Source organism: Heterodontus francisci, chromosome 20 (assembly GCF_036365525.1).
Source record: "Heterodontus francisci isolate sHetFra1 chromosome 20, sHetFra1.hap1, whole genome shotgun sequence".
NCBI lineage: Eukaryota > Metazoa > Chordata > Chondrichthyes > Heterodontiformes > Heterodontidae > Heterodontus > Heterodontus francisci.
The window spans coordinates 72,994,889-73,012,022 of NC_090390.1; the positions used below are offsets into that span (position 1 = coordinate 72,994,889).

Genomic DNA, 17,134 nt, shown 5'->3' on the forward strand with positions numbered 1-17,134 from the left:
GAATAGTACTCACAGGACTTTGCAGTATTTGAGAAACCCGCTTTCTCTGTTCCATCAGGTTGAAATCCTGTCTCAAATCTGGTGACATGTTCCTCTCACGAATATATTCAGGGTCATTTTCATTGATGCGGTCAAAATAGCTCCCTTGATGGATCACACTGGGCGGAGGAGGGGATGTTACCACCCCGGCATTGGCATCACCACTCATGGTCACTGTTGTCTATTGTCTGTTAATCTACAAAGAAACAAATAGATTGTTAATGCTGTTGCACTGCAAGCACAACCCGAAAACAGGCTATGGCACATGAAAATAAGCCCTCCAATTCAAGCTTCCAAAAAAACATTGTACAGGTACTTAGGCTCTATCTCCCTTATGTTGTATTAAAGACTGCCAGGAAAACAAAATTGCCAGAAAGTAATTCAATTCAATCCAAAACAAGCTCAACTGTTCATGACACTCTGAAGACCACTGCATGGCAACACCTTAGCCCTTGCATTTTGTTGTAAGTATACATATTTACTATCAGCAAAAGGGCAACAATTCTTGAAAATGCACACAGGATGGCTACATTAGGTTCATCATCCAATCTCTGCATAAAACACAGCATTGTGTGGAAAGATTGAAATGGCCCACTTTACCGTATTACACAATCAAATACAAGAATGCTTGCTTAATCTTCCACTGAGTTCCTTGAGTTGAGGTACTCCAGGTGGCAGTTATAGGCTGTGGTAGCTCACTGTACATGAACAGAGATTAGGTGGTATTTTCTGTAGAATACAATCCCATGTCTCTCTGCATTGGTGAAAGAATATTGGCACAGGTTTGAAATAGGTGCCTCCTCCCAGGGAGCTAAACAGCACCTACAAGTAAATGGGAGCAACATGTTGGCCCTGAGTTCTTTAGAGGAGTACAAATATGTTTGAAAATAAGATTTAAAATTTTGACCAGGTCAACTTAATCTGGCACTCCCATTCCAACCTGTTTAAACTGGCTGATAACTTTCTTCCAGTCTTCTGATCAATCTGGTACTCTCCTAGACTCAATTTCCGCCCCCTCCCTGCCCATGTGCGATTCACAGTTTCTTCCCTCTTTACTCCTTCCGAAGTGCTGCTCACCGTTTCCCTCCTTCTCCTGTCAATGCATCACTCCCTTTTCTATTCCTTTATTATCCATTTTCTCCTTGTGTATTACCATGCATTTAGCTTGCCCTTCATTCTCATCAATTTCTTCCATTGTTCCTTGCTTTTCACTCTTTCCTTTCCCCTTCACTGATATCTAATCTTCCTTCTGACATACACTCCCTTCTCCCACTACCCCCACCCTTGCTAAGCTTTCTCCCCCCTTCCCGTTGCCAAGCATTATTCCCTCCCCCTTGGCATTAATTTCACTTCAATTCTTCCTACTTAGATCTCATGCGTTGGACAAGCTACAACATAAGAAACAGGAGCAGGAATAGGCTACACGGCCCGTTGAACCTGCTCTACCATTCAATAACATGTCTCAACTTCTACATCATCTCCACTTTCCTGCCTGATCCACGTATCCCTCGATTCCCTTCGTGCCCAAAATTGATCAGACTTGAATATACTCCTCGACTGAGCATCCACAGCCTCTGGGGCACAGAATTCCAAAGATTCACAATCCTGAGTGAAGACATTTCTCATCACTACCCTAAATGGCTGACCCATTATCCTGAGACTATTACCTCTTGTTCTAGACTCTCCAGCTACAGGAAACAGTTTCTTATGATCCAGCCTGGCAAGCCTTCTCAGAATCTTATATGTTTCAATGGGATCACCTCTCATTCTTCTGAACTCCAGATAATATAGGCCCATTCTATTCAAATTCTCTTTTTAGAACAGTCACTGTATCCCCGGAATCAATCTACTGAAGCTTTGTTGCAGCCCTTCTAAAGGCGAGCGTATCCTTCCTTGGGTAAGGAAACCAAAACTGTACGCAATATTGCAGGTATGATCTCCTGAACCCCCCAGTACTGAGGGAGTGCTGCACTGTCAGAGGCACCATCTTTCAGAGGAGACATTAAACAGACTATGTCTGCCCTTTCAGGTGGATGTAAAAGATCCCATGGCGTATTCAAAGAAGAGCAGGGGAAGTTATCCACAGTGCCCCAGCCAATATTTTATCCCTCAATCATCACAAAACCAGAGAATTTGGTCTTTATCACTTTGCTGTTTGCGAACGTTTACTTTGTGCAAATTGGCTGCCACATTTCCTACATTACAAAAGTGACTACACTTCAAAAAATGCTTCATTGGCTGTAAAGTGCTTTGGGACATCCTGTGGTTGTGAAAGGCATTATATATATATATATATATACACACACAAGACTTTTTTTCTTTACGGCAAGTCTTCCTTACTCTTGTATTCCAATCCCCTTGCAATAAAGGCCAACATACCCATATGCCTTCTTATTTGCTTGCTGTACCTGCATGTTGACTTTCTGTGCTTCATGTACAAGGACCTCCAAATCCTCTGAATACCAACATTAACTACTGTTTCACCTTTTAAAAAATATTCTGCTTTTCCATTCTTCCTACCAAAGTAGATAATTTCACACTTCCTCACATTATACTCCATCTGCCACCTTTTTGTCTACTCACTTAACCAGTCTATAACCTTTGCAGTCTCTTTGTGTCCTCCTCACAGCTTATTTTTGCACCTAGCTTTGGAACATTAGATACATTGGATACATTACATTTGGTCTTCTCACCTAAGTTATTGATCTAGATTGCAAATAACTGATGTCCAAGCACTGATCCTTGCGGCCCGCCACTAGTTATACCTTGCCACCCCGAAAATGACCCGTTTATTCCTACTCTTTGTTTTCTGTCCGTTAACCAATCCTCAATCCATGCTACTCTATTACCCCCAATCCCACGAGCCCTAATCTTGTGCAACAACCTCTTGCATTATCAAATGCCTTCTGAAAATCCAAACGTACCGCATCCACTGGTTCCCCATATCAACTCTGCAAGTTGCACCCTCAAAATACTCAACAGATTACGCGCAATTTTCCCTTTCATAAAGCCACATTGATTCTGCCGAATCATATTGTGATTTTTTAAGTGCCCTGATACCCATATCCTTAATAACAGATTCTAGCATTTAATCATCTACAGATGTCAGGCTAACTGGCCTGCAACTCTCTGTTTTCTCTCTCCTTTTTGTACAGTGGGGTTACATTGGCTACTGTCCAATCCATTGGCACCATTCTAGAATGTAGAGAATTCTGGAGGATCAAGGATCAAACATCAATGCATCCACTATCTCTGCAGCCATCTCTTTTAACACTCAAGGGTGTAGGCCATCAGATCCAAGGGATCTGTTGGCCTTTAGTCCCATTAATTTCTCCAGTCTCTTTACTAATATTAATTCCGTGAAGTTCCTCAATTTCATTACAGCCTTGGTTCCTCACAATTGCCAGTATGTTCATTGTGTCTTCTACTGTGAAGACAAACACAAAATATTTGTTTAACCTCTTTGCCATTCCTGCTCTTGTTTGCACCACTCTCAGTAATAACAGCTAGGATTGCAATCTCGGTATGTTGGAGATGGGACCTTCCACTGTCATGAAAGTTCCTGCCTATAGTATACAAAAGGTGGCAAAATGAATCATCAGTGCTGGAAGGTGAGCATTAGCTCCTGAACTCCACCTGCAGGGGTGTTGGAGCAGTAGTGAAAGAGACTTGACTGCATTAATTTATGTCAGCAACATTAATGCTCTGACCAGATCCACAAAACACTGACCATCAATGTGAAAAGCTGATGCTTAGCATGCACGTGTACCCAAAGTGAATATTTCTATTTTTCTGATTTCCCACACCAGCTATCATGAGTTTGGTAAAATTGCCTTTTTAAATAATATATAATGCATAATCCAGTGCTGCAGTCTTCTGTTCACCAATATCGCCCCAAAATGATTTCACATTGAACTCTTACAGCCAAGAATTGAAAGGACATTGTGATAATTCAAAAAAAAGTTCTGAAAAAGGAACATTTGGAAGATAGAACTTTTAAAAATTCTGAGAGTCGGAAAGTTTCGACTGTGCAAAAAAAAAAACCTGCTTAGTCTTTTGCAAATGTTTAGCCATTAAGGTTAAAATATATTGAACAGTTTAACGCTTAAGTGTGCAATTATATTGAGGGTAACAAGGAAGTGAGGCAAAGGAAGAATCGTGGTTATGAACTCCAGCCACCCTGAATAATTCAAATATATCAATTACAAAAATTAAACTTAAAAAGATTTTTAAAAATGAGCATTTCAAGTGATGCCTTAAAACGATTAACCTGAAAGACAAAGTCAGGGCAATGTTCAGTTGTGTATTATCTGATATAATTGATTATATTCAGAACACACTTTTTTTTAAAAAAAGTTTTTAAGTAAAAATTATTTAATGTCTTTAATTGACAATGCGTGATAATGGTTACCCTGATCAGATCATTTCTCGCTGTATATCGCGTAAACTTATGAACGAGCCGAAGGCCATCATTTTCAGCCCTGAAAAGCACCCAGTCTACCTCAAATTACCCTCGAAGGGTAATGTATCCCAACAATTTGAGCAACAAGTGAAGTTAGCTGTTTCACGCTGCTATTATAAAGTAGCAACACATATGGTATTCCCACTAACACTGCCGTCAAGCCAAAAAGATGTCCTGCCTATCACATAAATGAGTAATGTGATATATGAATTCCATGCCAGTGAGATGCTAGGTATATAGGCCGTAGGTCCCAAAGACTGGCGGATTGTATCAAACATGCCCCTTCAGCTGTTCGCAACGGGCAAGGTACAGGCCGTACCCTACGAGCCAGTGCTTGCAAAACTCAAAACACAGTGTCCAGCATTAGGTGTGATTCCGCTATTGGACAACATTTGCTAAATAATCCAGTGTGCTAAGAATTACGCTGACAACCAATTTAAGATAGTCAGTCTGGCTTGCAGTGTGGCGCATTTGCTTGTACTGGAAGCTACATATATTAATACACAGGGCCCTGTTCTTTGAAAACAGAAAGAGCATGTACAAACATTGCGCCTGTTTCAGCTAAACAAAATAAGTGACAGCTGGTTCATTCCTCAGGGCAATGCCTTGACCAGAGTCAAGCTGCCTGGTTTAAATTTCAAGCAAAGCTTGGCAGTTTAACTGACAGTCACTGTAAACTGGTGCATTCTCCATGGCAATGTCTCTACCAATCAGAGTTCACTTGCCAACCAATCAGCACTCACTTTTCATTCGGTATAAAGTTGTCGTTTTCCCTTACATTGGTATTCTTGCGGATTGTCCTGATGAGTGCATGACGAAAAGTTTCGACAACATGTCTCTATTTTCAGTATTATTTCTTATTTAAAGTACTACAGAAAAATCTACTCAAAATTATGCTGAGATTTTAAATGCCACATTTTGCACAAGATTTTCACAACAGTAATTTAAAACATTGAAATATTTCAGAATTGAGAAATAATACAATGAATCATGTTAGAGGAAAATTCTGTACAAAGAAACAGCACCATATTTGCATTCGTTCCCATTCATTTCAATTACACTATCAATGCAAACCTTCCTGCAACCTCGCCATGTTAGTTCTCCCTGGCAAGAAAAACCTATTCAGATGTTTGGCGGTGGCTGCTGCTGCCTTCTTCAGGCAAATCAATGAGGACAGCATCAATTGGCATCCTTTCCACTTGGTATGCCAATCCTGGCACAGGATACAAATGGAAAGCTCATTAGTTGACATGGCTGTTTTTCAAAGTGTTTTTTATATTGTTCAAAATGAGTCCTTCTCCTTACAGGCACAATGATAAAGTTTTTCATGGAAAGACTACAGGGTGTAGTTTGCACTGAAATACTTCCCCCTTCTTACTGCATTATGACCCTTTAGTCTTTCCTACTTGTTAGTGCTTCTGCCTGAACGTGCAGATATGATGCTTCATTTCCAGCTAGCCTATTGTTTTTGAACTATGCCAAATCAAATTTTAAAAAATTGCAACTTCTCATTTATTTTAGGTTTTTAAGAAACACTGAGAATTGCTCTTTTCAATTAGATTTCATAGAAATCCCAACAAGCTACATCTGGACAAAGGCTGAATTTTCAGTCAGGAAGATTTTGTGTTACACTTATTGTGCCATTCCACTTGTCTTTCAATAGCTTAATAAAACGTTATTAGTGTATTAGTATAGCAAAGAAAACATTTCAAATAGTTTCCTGTGTGCTGCAACAAGGCTTTGTGAATGTCAGTATAGTGCCTAGCTCACACATATCACAACTAAAATGTGTAGCAAGAATTTTCACTTTACTGATTGCCATTGAAGCATTTCTGCTGCACCATTAACATATTGCTGGTCACTAACTGTATGCTTTTACATTTAAATAATGCCCAGGAAACTGAACAATTTGAGACAACCAACAAAGAATGCTGAAATCTCATGAATGCATTAAATTGCTTACAGGAGCAACAAGTCTCATTATTGTCTTCTTGGTGTTGCCACTGCCACTCCCTTATTTCAAACACAACAAGGCTTGCAGAAAGAAATCTCAAACAATCCTCACATTCAGAGTCCAGCTTCAGGTGTGTAGACTCTTCCAGAAGAAGTGTTCCCACAACATTCAATTGCTACCATTAACAATTTAGGAGGAAATAAGTGCATCTCACAATTCAGACCAATTGTTATTGCTGCTTCAAATTGGAAATCCTAACTCCTTAATCATGTTCATAAGTAATTTGACCAATCTTCACTGTCCCACAATTTTATTTATGAAAATGTTTAAATAAAGTTCACTTGATGAAACTTGGTAGAAGTTCTCCTTTAGGTCTCATGACTGCATACATACCTCTCTTCAATGGAGGGTATGGGCTGGCAATATAATTGCTCCAAGCCTTTTCTTTTGTAGTTTCAGAAAACTATAGAAATTTCAGAGGTATCAACTAATCGTACATCCCATCACTCTTTAATTAGCCCTTGGCAAATCTTCACAAAGTTCACATAGAACAAATTAACCAATAAGAGATATCAGCACAAGAAGCTGGATGCCTGGATTTTTCTTCAATTACATTGCCAGTTATGTGGGCTACATGAGGCTCAGAAGCTGTAGTGTGCACAATCCTGACCTAAGGTGACATCCAATGCAGTACTGAAAAGAAGCATTGTTGGAAGTGCCATCCGTCAATTGAAATGTTGCTATGGAACCTTTTCAATGTCCACCTGGACAGGCGCTGTGTGAAAAGGAGGGAGAGATTCTATGAATGAGCGAGTGAGAGTGTGTGAGCAAGCGAGGTTGGTCATCATACTGCTAATTGTGCAATACTGATGTGTCGAAAATGATTGCTACTATATGCCTATTGTCATGCTAGGCCCCCACCTGCCAAGAATGAGGCACATCAATTTTGTCATGAACATTGATTTTTAACTGTTGTTGGAGTGACTTGTTAAACAGATCAGCCGTGGCTGGAAAAAAACATTTACATACTAACTGACATTGAAGGTTAGGAAGCGCATTCCAGGGCCTGCAAAGGAGGATACAATCCACAAGGGCCAGGACTGGTGAGTGCAGCTGGTCACATGACTAACTGGCTGTTCCAGGGTTTTCTTTTGAACTGGCCACAAAGAGTTTGAACTCAAAGACTGTTTGCGCCTGGACTGAAGATCTCTCCGGTCTGCTCCCATCTCTTTTTCACAAGCCTCTGAATCCACTGAAGACACATGAACCACAAGAGAGAAAAGTCTCCTACAGCGAACAAGGTTTAAGAATAATACTGGGCCCCAACGAAAAGCAAGTTCTACCTAGAATCAAGGACTCTACAGTGAACTCGAAGAACTGTAACAACAACTCCTCAGATATTGCCTCAAAATTTTCCATTTTATTTTTCTTCTGCTCTTTTCTGTGTCTATTTGCATGTGTGTATTGCGTAAACATGCTAGCGTGGGCAGGTTGTGTATCCATAGGCGTCAAACGATTTAGAGTTTAAGTTCAAGTTTAATAAATTTCAACTTTTCTTCTTTAAACCTAAGAAAACGTGTTTGTGCTGGCTTCTGTGCCTCATAATTGGAAAGCAGTGAACAAGGATTCACCAAGGGGGAGTTAAAAACACGGTGTGCTTAAAATTAAACCCTGTTACGGCAAGACCAGGTGAAGGCTGAGAGGGACCTCTACACCCATTTCTCACCTGGTCATAACACTATATAAAAATAATCAGTTGTATATTAAGCACTTTAAAATGTTTCTGAGATGCAATAATATTCTATATAAATGCAAGTATTTTTCAGCAAGCTACAAAAAATTTTTGAAACTGAGATTTTGGAACATACAAACATATGAATCAGAAGCAGGAGTAGGCCATTCAGCCCCTTCGTGCCTGCTCCGCTACTCAGTAAGATTATGGCTGATGTGATTGTGGCCTCAACTCCACATTCCCACCTACTCCCGATATACTTTGACTCCCTTGTTAGTCAAAAATTTACATCTGTTTTAAAAATATTCGATGACATTGCTTCCACCTCTCTCTGGGGAAGAGAGTTCCAAAGACTCTCAACCGTCAGAGAAAAATTTTTCCTCATCTCCATCTTAAATGGGAGACCCCTTATTTTTAAACGGTGTTCCCCAGTTCTAGTCTCCTACAAGGGGAAACATCCTTTCAACATCTACCCTGTCAAGTAAAGGCCTGCTCGGGTCTGCAAAAAAAAACCCCGATCCGAGCCCGACAGAACCACATCCGACCCAAGCCCTACCTGGCCCGAGTCCTTCCATTTTTTCCTGTGCCTGACCCAACCATCTTACCTTCCATTTTTCACTTTGTTGCTGATTTGCACAAGCTTAAAATAACTGTAACAAAACCACCAAAAATTAAATTAACAGTGGATCCACTTACCTGTGATAGAGCGTGTCCAACCCAGCTCGATCCGAGCCTGAATGCCGGACCCGGAAGTGCAACCCAACCCGACCCCGAAACATGTCGTCGGGTCCGCTTCGGGTAGCAGGCCTTTACTGTCAAGTCCCTTCAGGATCTTATATGTTTCAATAAGATCACCTTTCATTCTTCTAAACTCCAATGGGTACAGAACCAACCTGTCCAACCTTTCTCCATAAGATAACCCCCCCGACCAATCCAAGCTATTAGTTGACTGAACCTTCTCTGAACTGCCTCGAACACATGTATATCCCTTCTCAAATAAGGAAACCAAAACGGTACACAGTACCCAGCTCCAGTCAAAGCCCCCAATCAAAATATACAATTCTAATTGTGGTGGGAAAAACACACTGTTAATTCAACCCCGTCCCTCCATAGATCGCCTAACATATCATTTTAAACTTTCCAAATTAAAGACCCAGTCAAATTGTACCATCTATTAACCCCTGAATGAGGCTAACCAAACCAGTTGTCTTTAAATCAATAAATTAACTGTTTAATTAGAAAAACTAAATTCTTAAACACTACAAAGATATAAACATTTAAAATAGAAAAATTTGAGTCCTTGCAAATTTACACTTCCCGATGAACAATCCTCTGATTAAAGACCACGCACAAACTTCCAGGGTCTGATGAGGAAAGGAAAAACAGTCCAACACCCGAAGTTTCAAACTCCTCTTTCTTCCATCAATGACCACAATTGATCAACAACTCGCAACCATTTTCAATAGATTCAATCTGGCTTTAGAATTTTTGAGGGATAAAAGATTGTCACAATCTAACTTCCCTTCCTTCAGTTTAAATTATCGGAGATCTGTATTTTGGCTTGACTTTTTAGAATTTTGAGAGAGAATAATAAACAGACTAAATTCTCTTCCGTCACTTTAAATGGGTCCTATGGAATAGCTGGGGTCCTAGCACCGATCCCTGCGGTACCCTACTAATCACTGCCTGCCATTCGGAAAAAGACCCATTTGTCCCTGCTCTTTGTTTCCTGTCCGCCAACCAATTTTCTATCCATCGCAATACACTACCCCCAATCCCATGCGCTTTAATTTTACATGCTAATCTCTTATGTGGGACTTTGTCGAAAGCCTTCTGAAAGTCCAAATAAACCACATCCACTTGCTATCCCTCATCAACTCTACTAGTTACATTCTCGAAGAATTCCAGTAGATTTGTCAAGCATGATTTCCCTTTCGTAAATCCATGCTGACTCTGCCCGATTCTACCACTGTTCTCCAAGTGCTCTGCTATATAATCTTTGATAATGGACTCTAGAATTTTCCCCACTATCGACGTCAGGCTGACTGGTCTATAATTCCCAGCTTTCCCTCTACCTCCCTTTTTAAATAGTGGGGTTACATTAGCTACCCTCCAATCTGTAGGAACTGTTACAGAATCTTGGAAGATGACCACCAATGCATCCACAATTTCTAGTGCCACTTCCTTAAGTACTCTGGGATGCATAGCATCAGGCCCTGGGGATTTATTGGCCTTCAATTCCATTAATTTCCCCAACACCATTTCTCTATTAATACTGATTTCCTTCAGTTCCTCTCTCACTAAGCCCTGTGTTCCCCGACATTTCTGGTATGATATTTGTGTCCTCCTTTGTGAAGACAGAACCAAAGTATGCATTGTGGTTGTAAGGAAGCATTGTGGTTGACTCTTACATGCCCTCTGAAATGGCCTAGCAAGCCACTCAGTTGTATCTAACCGCTACGAAGTCAATAAAAAAGAATGAAACTGGATGGACCACCTGGCATCGACAAAGGCACTGTAAACGACAACAGCAAACCCAGCCCTGCCGACCCTGCAAAGTCTTCCTTACCAACATCTGGGGGCTTGTGCCAAAGTTGGGAGAGCTGTCCCACAGACTAGTCAAGCAACAGCCTGACATAGGCATACTCATGGAATCATACCTGACAGACAACGTCCCAGACACTGCCATCACCATCCCCGGGTATGTCCTGTCCCACCGGCAGGACAGACCCACCAGAGGTGGTGGTACAGTGGTATCCAGTTGGGAGGGAGTTGCCCTGGGAGTCCTCAACATCGACTCTGAACCCCAAGACGACTCATGGCATCAGATCAAACATGGACAAGGAAACCTCCCGCTGATTACCACCTACCGCCCTCCCTCAGCTGATGAGTCAGTACTCCTCCATGTTGAACAGCACTTGGAGGAAGCACTGAGGGTGGCGAGGACACAGAATGTACTATGGGTGGGGAACTTCAATGTCCATCACTAACAGTGGCTCGGTAGCACCACTACTGACCGAGCTGGCCGAGTCCTAAAGGACATATCTGGCAGACTGGGTATGCGGCAGGTGGTGAAGGAACCAACAAGAGGGGAAAACATACTTGACCTAGTCCTCACCAATCTGCCTGCCGCAGATGCATCGGTCCATGACAGTATTGGTAGGAGTGACCACCGCACAGACCTTGTGGAGATGAAGTCCCACCTTCACCTTGAGGATACCCTCCATCGTGTTGTGTGGCACTACCACCGTGCTGAATGGGATAGATTTCGAACAGATCCAGCAATACAAAACTGGACATCCATGAGGCACTGTGGGCCATCAGCAGCAGCAGAATTGTACTCAACCACCATCTGTAACCTCATGTCCCAGCATATCCCCTACGCTACCATTACCATCAAGCCAGGAGACCAACCCTGGTTCAATGAAGAGTGCAGGAGGGCATGCCAGGAGCAACACTAGGCATACCTCAAAATGAGGCGTCAACCTGGTGAAGCTACAATACAGGACTATCTGCGTGCCAAACTGCGTAAGCAGCATGCGACAGACAGAGCTAAGCAATCCCATAACCAACGGATCAGATCTAAGCTCTGCAGACCTGCCACATCCAACTGTGAATGGTGGTGGACAATTAAACAACTACCTGGAGGAGGTGGCTCCACAAATATCCCCATCCTCAATGATGGGGGAGCCCAGCACATCAGTGCGAAAGATAAGGCTGAAGCATTTGCAACAATCTTCAGCCAGAAGTGCCAAGTTGATGATCCATCTCGGCCTCCTCCTGAAGTCCCCAGCATCACAGATGCCAGACTGCAGCCAATTCGATTCATTCTGCCTGATATCAAGAAATGACTGAAGGCACTGGATACTGCAAAAGCTTTGGGCCCTGACAATATTCCAGCAATAGTACTGAAGACCTGTGCTCCAGAACTTGCCGCGCCCCTAACCAAGCTGTTCCAGTATAGCTACAACACTGGCATCTACCCTGCAATGTGGAAAACTGCCCAGGTATGTCCTGTACACAAAAAGCAGGACAAGTCCAACCCGGCTAATTACCGCCCCATCAGCCTACTCTCAATCATCAGTAAAGTGATGGAAGGTGTCATCAACAGTGCCATCAAGCGGCACTTGCTTCGCAATAATTTGCTCCGCAATAACTTGCTCAGTGACGTTCAGTTTGAGTTCTGCCAGGGCCACTCGGCTCCTGACCTCATTACAGCCTTGGTTCAAACATGGACAAAAGAGCTGAACTCAAGAGGTGAGGTGAGAGTGACTGCCTTTAACATCAAGGCAGCATTTGACCGAGTATGGCATCAAGGAACCCTAGAAAAACTGAGGTCAATGGGAATCAGGGGGAATACCCTCTGCTGGCTGGAGTCATACCTAGCACAAAGGAAGATGGTTGTGATTGTTGGAGGTCAATCATCTGAGCTCCAGGACATCACTGCAGGAGTTCCTCAGGGTCGTGTCCTAGACCCAACCATCTTCAGCTGCTTCATCAATGACCTTCCTTCAATCATAAGGTCAGAAGTGGGGATGTTTGCTGACGATTGCACAATGTTCAGCACCATTTGTGACTCCTCAGATACTGAAGCAGTCCGTGTAGAAATGCAGCAAGACCTGGACAATATCCAGGCTTGGGCTGATAAGTGGCAAGTAACATTTGCGCCATAGAAGTGCCAGGCAATGACCATCGCCAACAAGAGAATCTAACAATCTCCCCATGACATTCAATGGCATTACCATTGCTGAATCCCCCAATATCAACATCCTGGGGGCTACCATTGACCAGAAACTAAACTGGAGTAGCTACATAAATACCGTGGCTACAAGAGCAGGTTAGAGGCTAGGGATCCTGAGGCAAGTAACTCACCTCCTAACTCCCCAAAGCCTGTCCACCATCTACAAGGCACAAGTCAGGAGTATGATGGAATACTCTCCATTTGCCTGGATGGGTGCAGCTCCAACAACACTCAAGAAGTGCAACACCATCCAAGACAAAGCTTGATTGGCACCCTATCCACAAACATTCACTCCCTCCACCACCGACGCACAGTGGCAGCAGTGTGTACCATCTACAAGATGCACTGCAGCAATGCACCAAGGCTCCTTAGCACCTTCCAAACCCACGACCTTTACCACCAAGAAGGACAAAGGCAGCAAATGCATGGGAAAACCACCACCTGCAAGTTCCCCTCCAAGTCACACACCATCCTGACTTGGAACTATTATCGCCGTTCCTTCACTGTCGCTGGGTCAAAATCCTGGAACTCCCTTCCTAACAGCACTGTGGATGTAACGACCCCAAATGGACTGCAGCGGTTCACCACCACCTTCTCAAGGGCAATTAGGGATAGGCAATAAAGGCTGGCCTGGCCAGTGACTCCCAAATCTCATGAATGAATAATAAAAGAAAAATTTAGTTGGTCAGCCATTTCTTTGTTCCCCAAAATAAATTCCCCCGTTTCTGACTGTAAGGGACCTACATTTGTCTTCACCAATCTTTTTCTCTTCACATACCTATAGAAACTTTTACAGTCAGTTTTTATGTTCCCCGCAAGCTTGTTCTCGTACTCTATTTTCCCCTTCTTAATCAATCCCTTGGTCCTCCTTTGCTGAATTCTAAACTGCTCCCATTCCTCAGGTCTGTTGTTTATCCTGGCAAATGTATACGCCTCTTCCTTGGATCTAATGCTATCTCTAATTTCCCTTGTAAGCCATGGTTTGGCTACCTTTCCCATTTTACTTTTGTGCCAGAAAGGGATAAACAATTGTTGCAGTTCATCCATGCACTCTTTGAATGTTTGCCATTGCCTATCCACCATCATCCCTTTAAGTAACGTTTCCCAATCAGTCATGGCCAACTCACGCCTCATACCTTCGTAGTTTCCTTTACTAAGATTCAGGACCCTCGTCTCAGAATCAACTACGTCACTCTCCATCTTGATGAAGAATTCTACCATATTATGGTCGCTCGTCCCCAAGGGATCTCGCACCACTACATTGTCAATTATTCCTCTCTCATTACACAATACCCAGTCTAGGATGGCCTGTTCTCTGGTTGGTTCCTCAACGTATTGGTCCAGAAAACTATCCCGAATACGCTCCAAGAATTCCTCATCTATGGTATTGTGACCAATTTGATTTGCCCAATCTAGATGCAGATTAAATATCACCCATAATTACAGATGTTCCTTTATTGCATGCAGCTCTAATTTCCTGTTTAATGCCATTCCCATCACCACTACAATTTGGGGCTCTATATACAACCCCCATTAACGTTTTTTGCTCTTTAGTGTTTCTCAGCTCTACCCATACAGCTTCCACATCGTCAGACCTAATATCCTTCCTCACTATTGCGTTAATTTCCTCTTTAACCAGCAATGCAACTCCACCACCTTTTGCTTTTTGTCTGTCCTTCCTAAATACTGAATATCTTTGGATGTTCATTTCCCATCACCTTGCAGCCATGTCTCCGTAATCCAGACAATATCAGACCCGTTTACATCTATTTGCACAATTAATTCATCCACTTTATTGCGAATGCTCCGCGCATTAAGGTACAAAGCCTTAAGGCATGTCTTTTTAACATCATTTGTCCCCTTCCCACTATTTTTCACTGTGACTCTGTTTGATTCTGGCCCTTGATTTCTCTGCCCATCACTTTTCTTGTTCCCCTTACTGTCTTTTGTTCTTGTCTTTGATTCCCCCCCACTCCTCTGACTCCTTGCAAAGGTTCCCATCCCCCTGCCATTTTAGTTTAAACCCTCCCCAACCACTCTAGCAAATACTCCCCCTCAAACATCAGTCCCAGTCCTGCCCAGGTGTAACCCATCTAGTTTGTACTGGCCCCACCTCCCCCAGAACCGATCCCAATGTCCCAGGAATCTAAAACCGTCTCCCTCACACCATCTCTTCAGCCACGTATTCATCCGATATATTCTGCTATTTCTACTCTGACTAGCACATGGCACTGGTAGTGATCCTGAGATCACTACCTTTGAGGTCCTATTTTTCAACTGAATTCTAGCTCCCTATATTCTACTTTTAGGACATCATCCTTTTTTTTTCCTATGCTGTTTGTACCACGACCACTGGCTGTTCACCCTCCTCCCTTCAGAATGTCCTGTAATCGCTCTGAGACATCCTTGACCCTAGCACCAGGGAGGCAGCATACCATCCTGGAGTCTCTTTTGCAGTCACAGAAAAGCCTATCTATTCCCCTTACAATTGAATCCCCTATAACTATTGCACTCCCACACTTTTACTCCTCCCCTGTGCAGCAGAGCCAACCGTGGTGCAACGAATTGGGCTGTTGCTGCTTTCCCCTGAGAGGCCATTCCCCCCAACAGTATCCAAAGCAGTATACCTGCTTTGCAGGGGAATAGCCACAGGAGATTCCTGAACTGCCTGCCTAGTCCTCTTGCTCTGCCTGGTGGTCATCCATTCCCCTCCTGCCTGTGGGGTCTGAGCCTGCGGTGTGACCACCTCTCTATATGTGTTATCCACGATATTCTCTGCCTCGTGGATGCTCCACAGTGTTCCCAGCTGCCGCTCCAGCTCCGAAACCCGGGCTTCCAAGAGCTGCAGCTGGAGACACTTCCTGCACACGTGCTGGTCCCGGGCACTGGATATGTTCCCGGCTTCCGACATGGAGCACACCACAGCTTTGAGCTCTCCTGCCATGACTTAACCCTTTAAATTTAATTAAACCTTCTGCAAGATCTTAATGTCCAATAATATCAGTTACTCTAGGGCCCTTCTTCCCTGGTCCTCGTTACTACAGAACTCCCTAAAAAATACTACTTACTATATTTGGAATAAACTTTAAACCTTTCTTACCTGAGATACTTACCCAGCTATTTAGAGCTATTCCCTAACAGCAGTGACTCACCAACCAATCACCTTGCAGCTCTCCTGTGACGTCACTGTCGACTTTTTTTTTCAAAACTCCGGCGCGCTGGAAGAGGTCCGACTGCTCTCCGCTCCTGAAGGTAAGTGAAGGCCCCGAGCCTCGCACTGGATTTATCCGCTCCCAGTTCTGGTTGTTTCCACACTGGTCCGACTGCTCTCCGCTCCTGAAGGTAATCTCAATTTAGGTGGTGTCTTGCAGTATGAATCTTCCACCTACATATTGGTTTCTCATCTTAAATAATAAATGAAACACACAGATGTTAATATTGAAAGAGTACTATTAGCTTTCTTCGAATAAAAAGGCAAAATGAGATTTTTAATCCACTAAATTTCAGGAGAGTTTTAATACTAAATGATTTATCAAAGTCTAAGCAGAATCATTGAACAGTCAAAGATTCATGAGAGTCAGGCTTTTTTTTTTCATATATCACATGCAGTACCAATATAAACCTCTACAGTATGCTACTGTTTGTTTCAGCTCCTAAAGCTTTTGGCATTGAGCTTCCTAGGTTTGCAAAGTCACAGTTCACTTCTTTAAAGCTTGAGAGGATGGCCTTTGGCAATCAGTACTTGCAGACATATGACTGAAGTCAATTGCTCACACCACCACTGGTAATTCAAATGTTTTGACCTATAACTGAAGAGATTTTCAAAGATTATAGAAGTACTTGATAAAGCTTTGACTTTTATAAAGGGCCTCCACACATTTCTAAATTATCAGCAATTGCACTTTCCATTTCAGCCTGTGCCATAAATAGTTAACTACATTTTTCCAAATATTTCTTACACAAACTATCGAAGCACAAGGTACCTAAATGCAAGATGCGTGATCTTTAGATAAACTGACAACTGTTTAAGAATGAAATGTAAACTGTTTCCAGTTTAGAAAACAGTTCACTTACTGTCTGTATGCTCTCTTGCAGTAAACACACTATGGTGTACATAGCCATTCACAGTGCCATGACAACTAGTGCTCCAAGTACTGAACATTTAAGAAATGATGCTTCAGCAATTGTTGCAGCACTACATATTCC

At 42.7% G+C, this 17,134-nt stretch overlaps 1 protein-coding gene across 6 annotated transcripts in view; it reads right to left on the bottom strand.

The window, feature by feature from the left end:
• add3a (adducin 3 (gamma) a) overlaps positions 1–17,134 on the bottom strand; it is a 337,068-nt gene that overhangs the window by 106,162 nt on the left and 213,772 nt on the right. For all 6 annotated transcript variants that reach the window (XM_068053019.1, XM_068053018.1, XM_068053022.1 and 3 more), the window contains exon 2: positions 14–235. In XM_068053019.1, coding sequence (XP_067909120.1) covers positions 14–208 — 195 coding nt within the window. In that variant the 5' untranslated portion in view covers positions 209–235. The remainder of the gene's footprint in view (positions 1–13; positions 236–17,134) is intronic.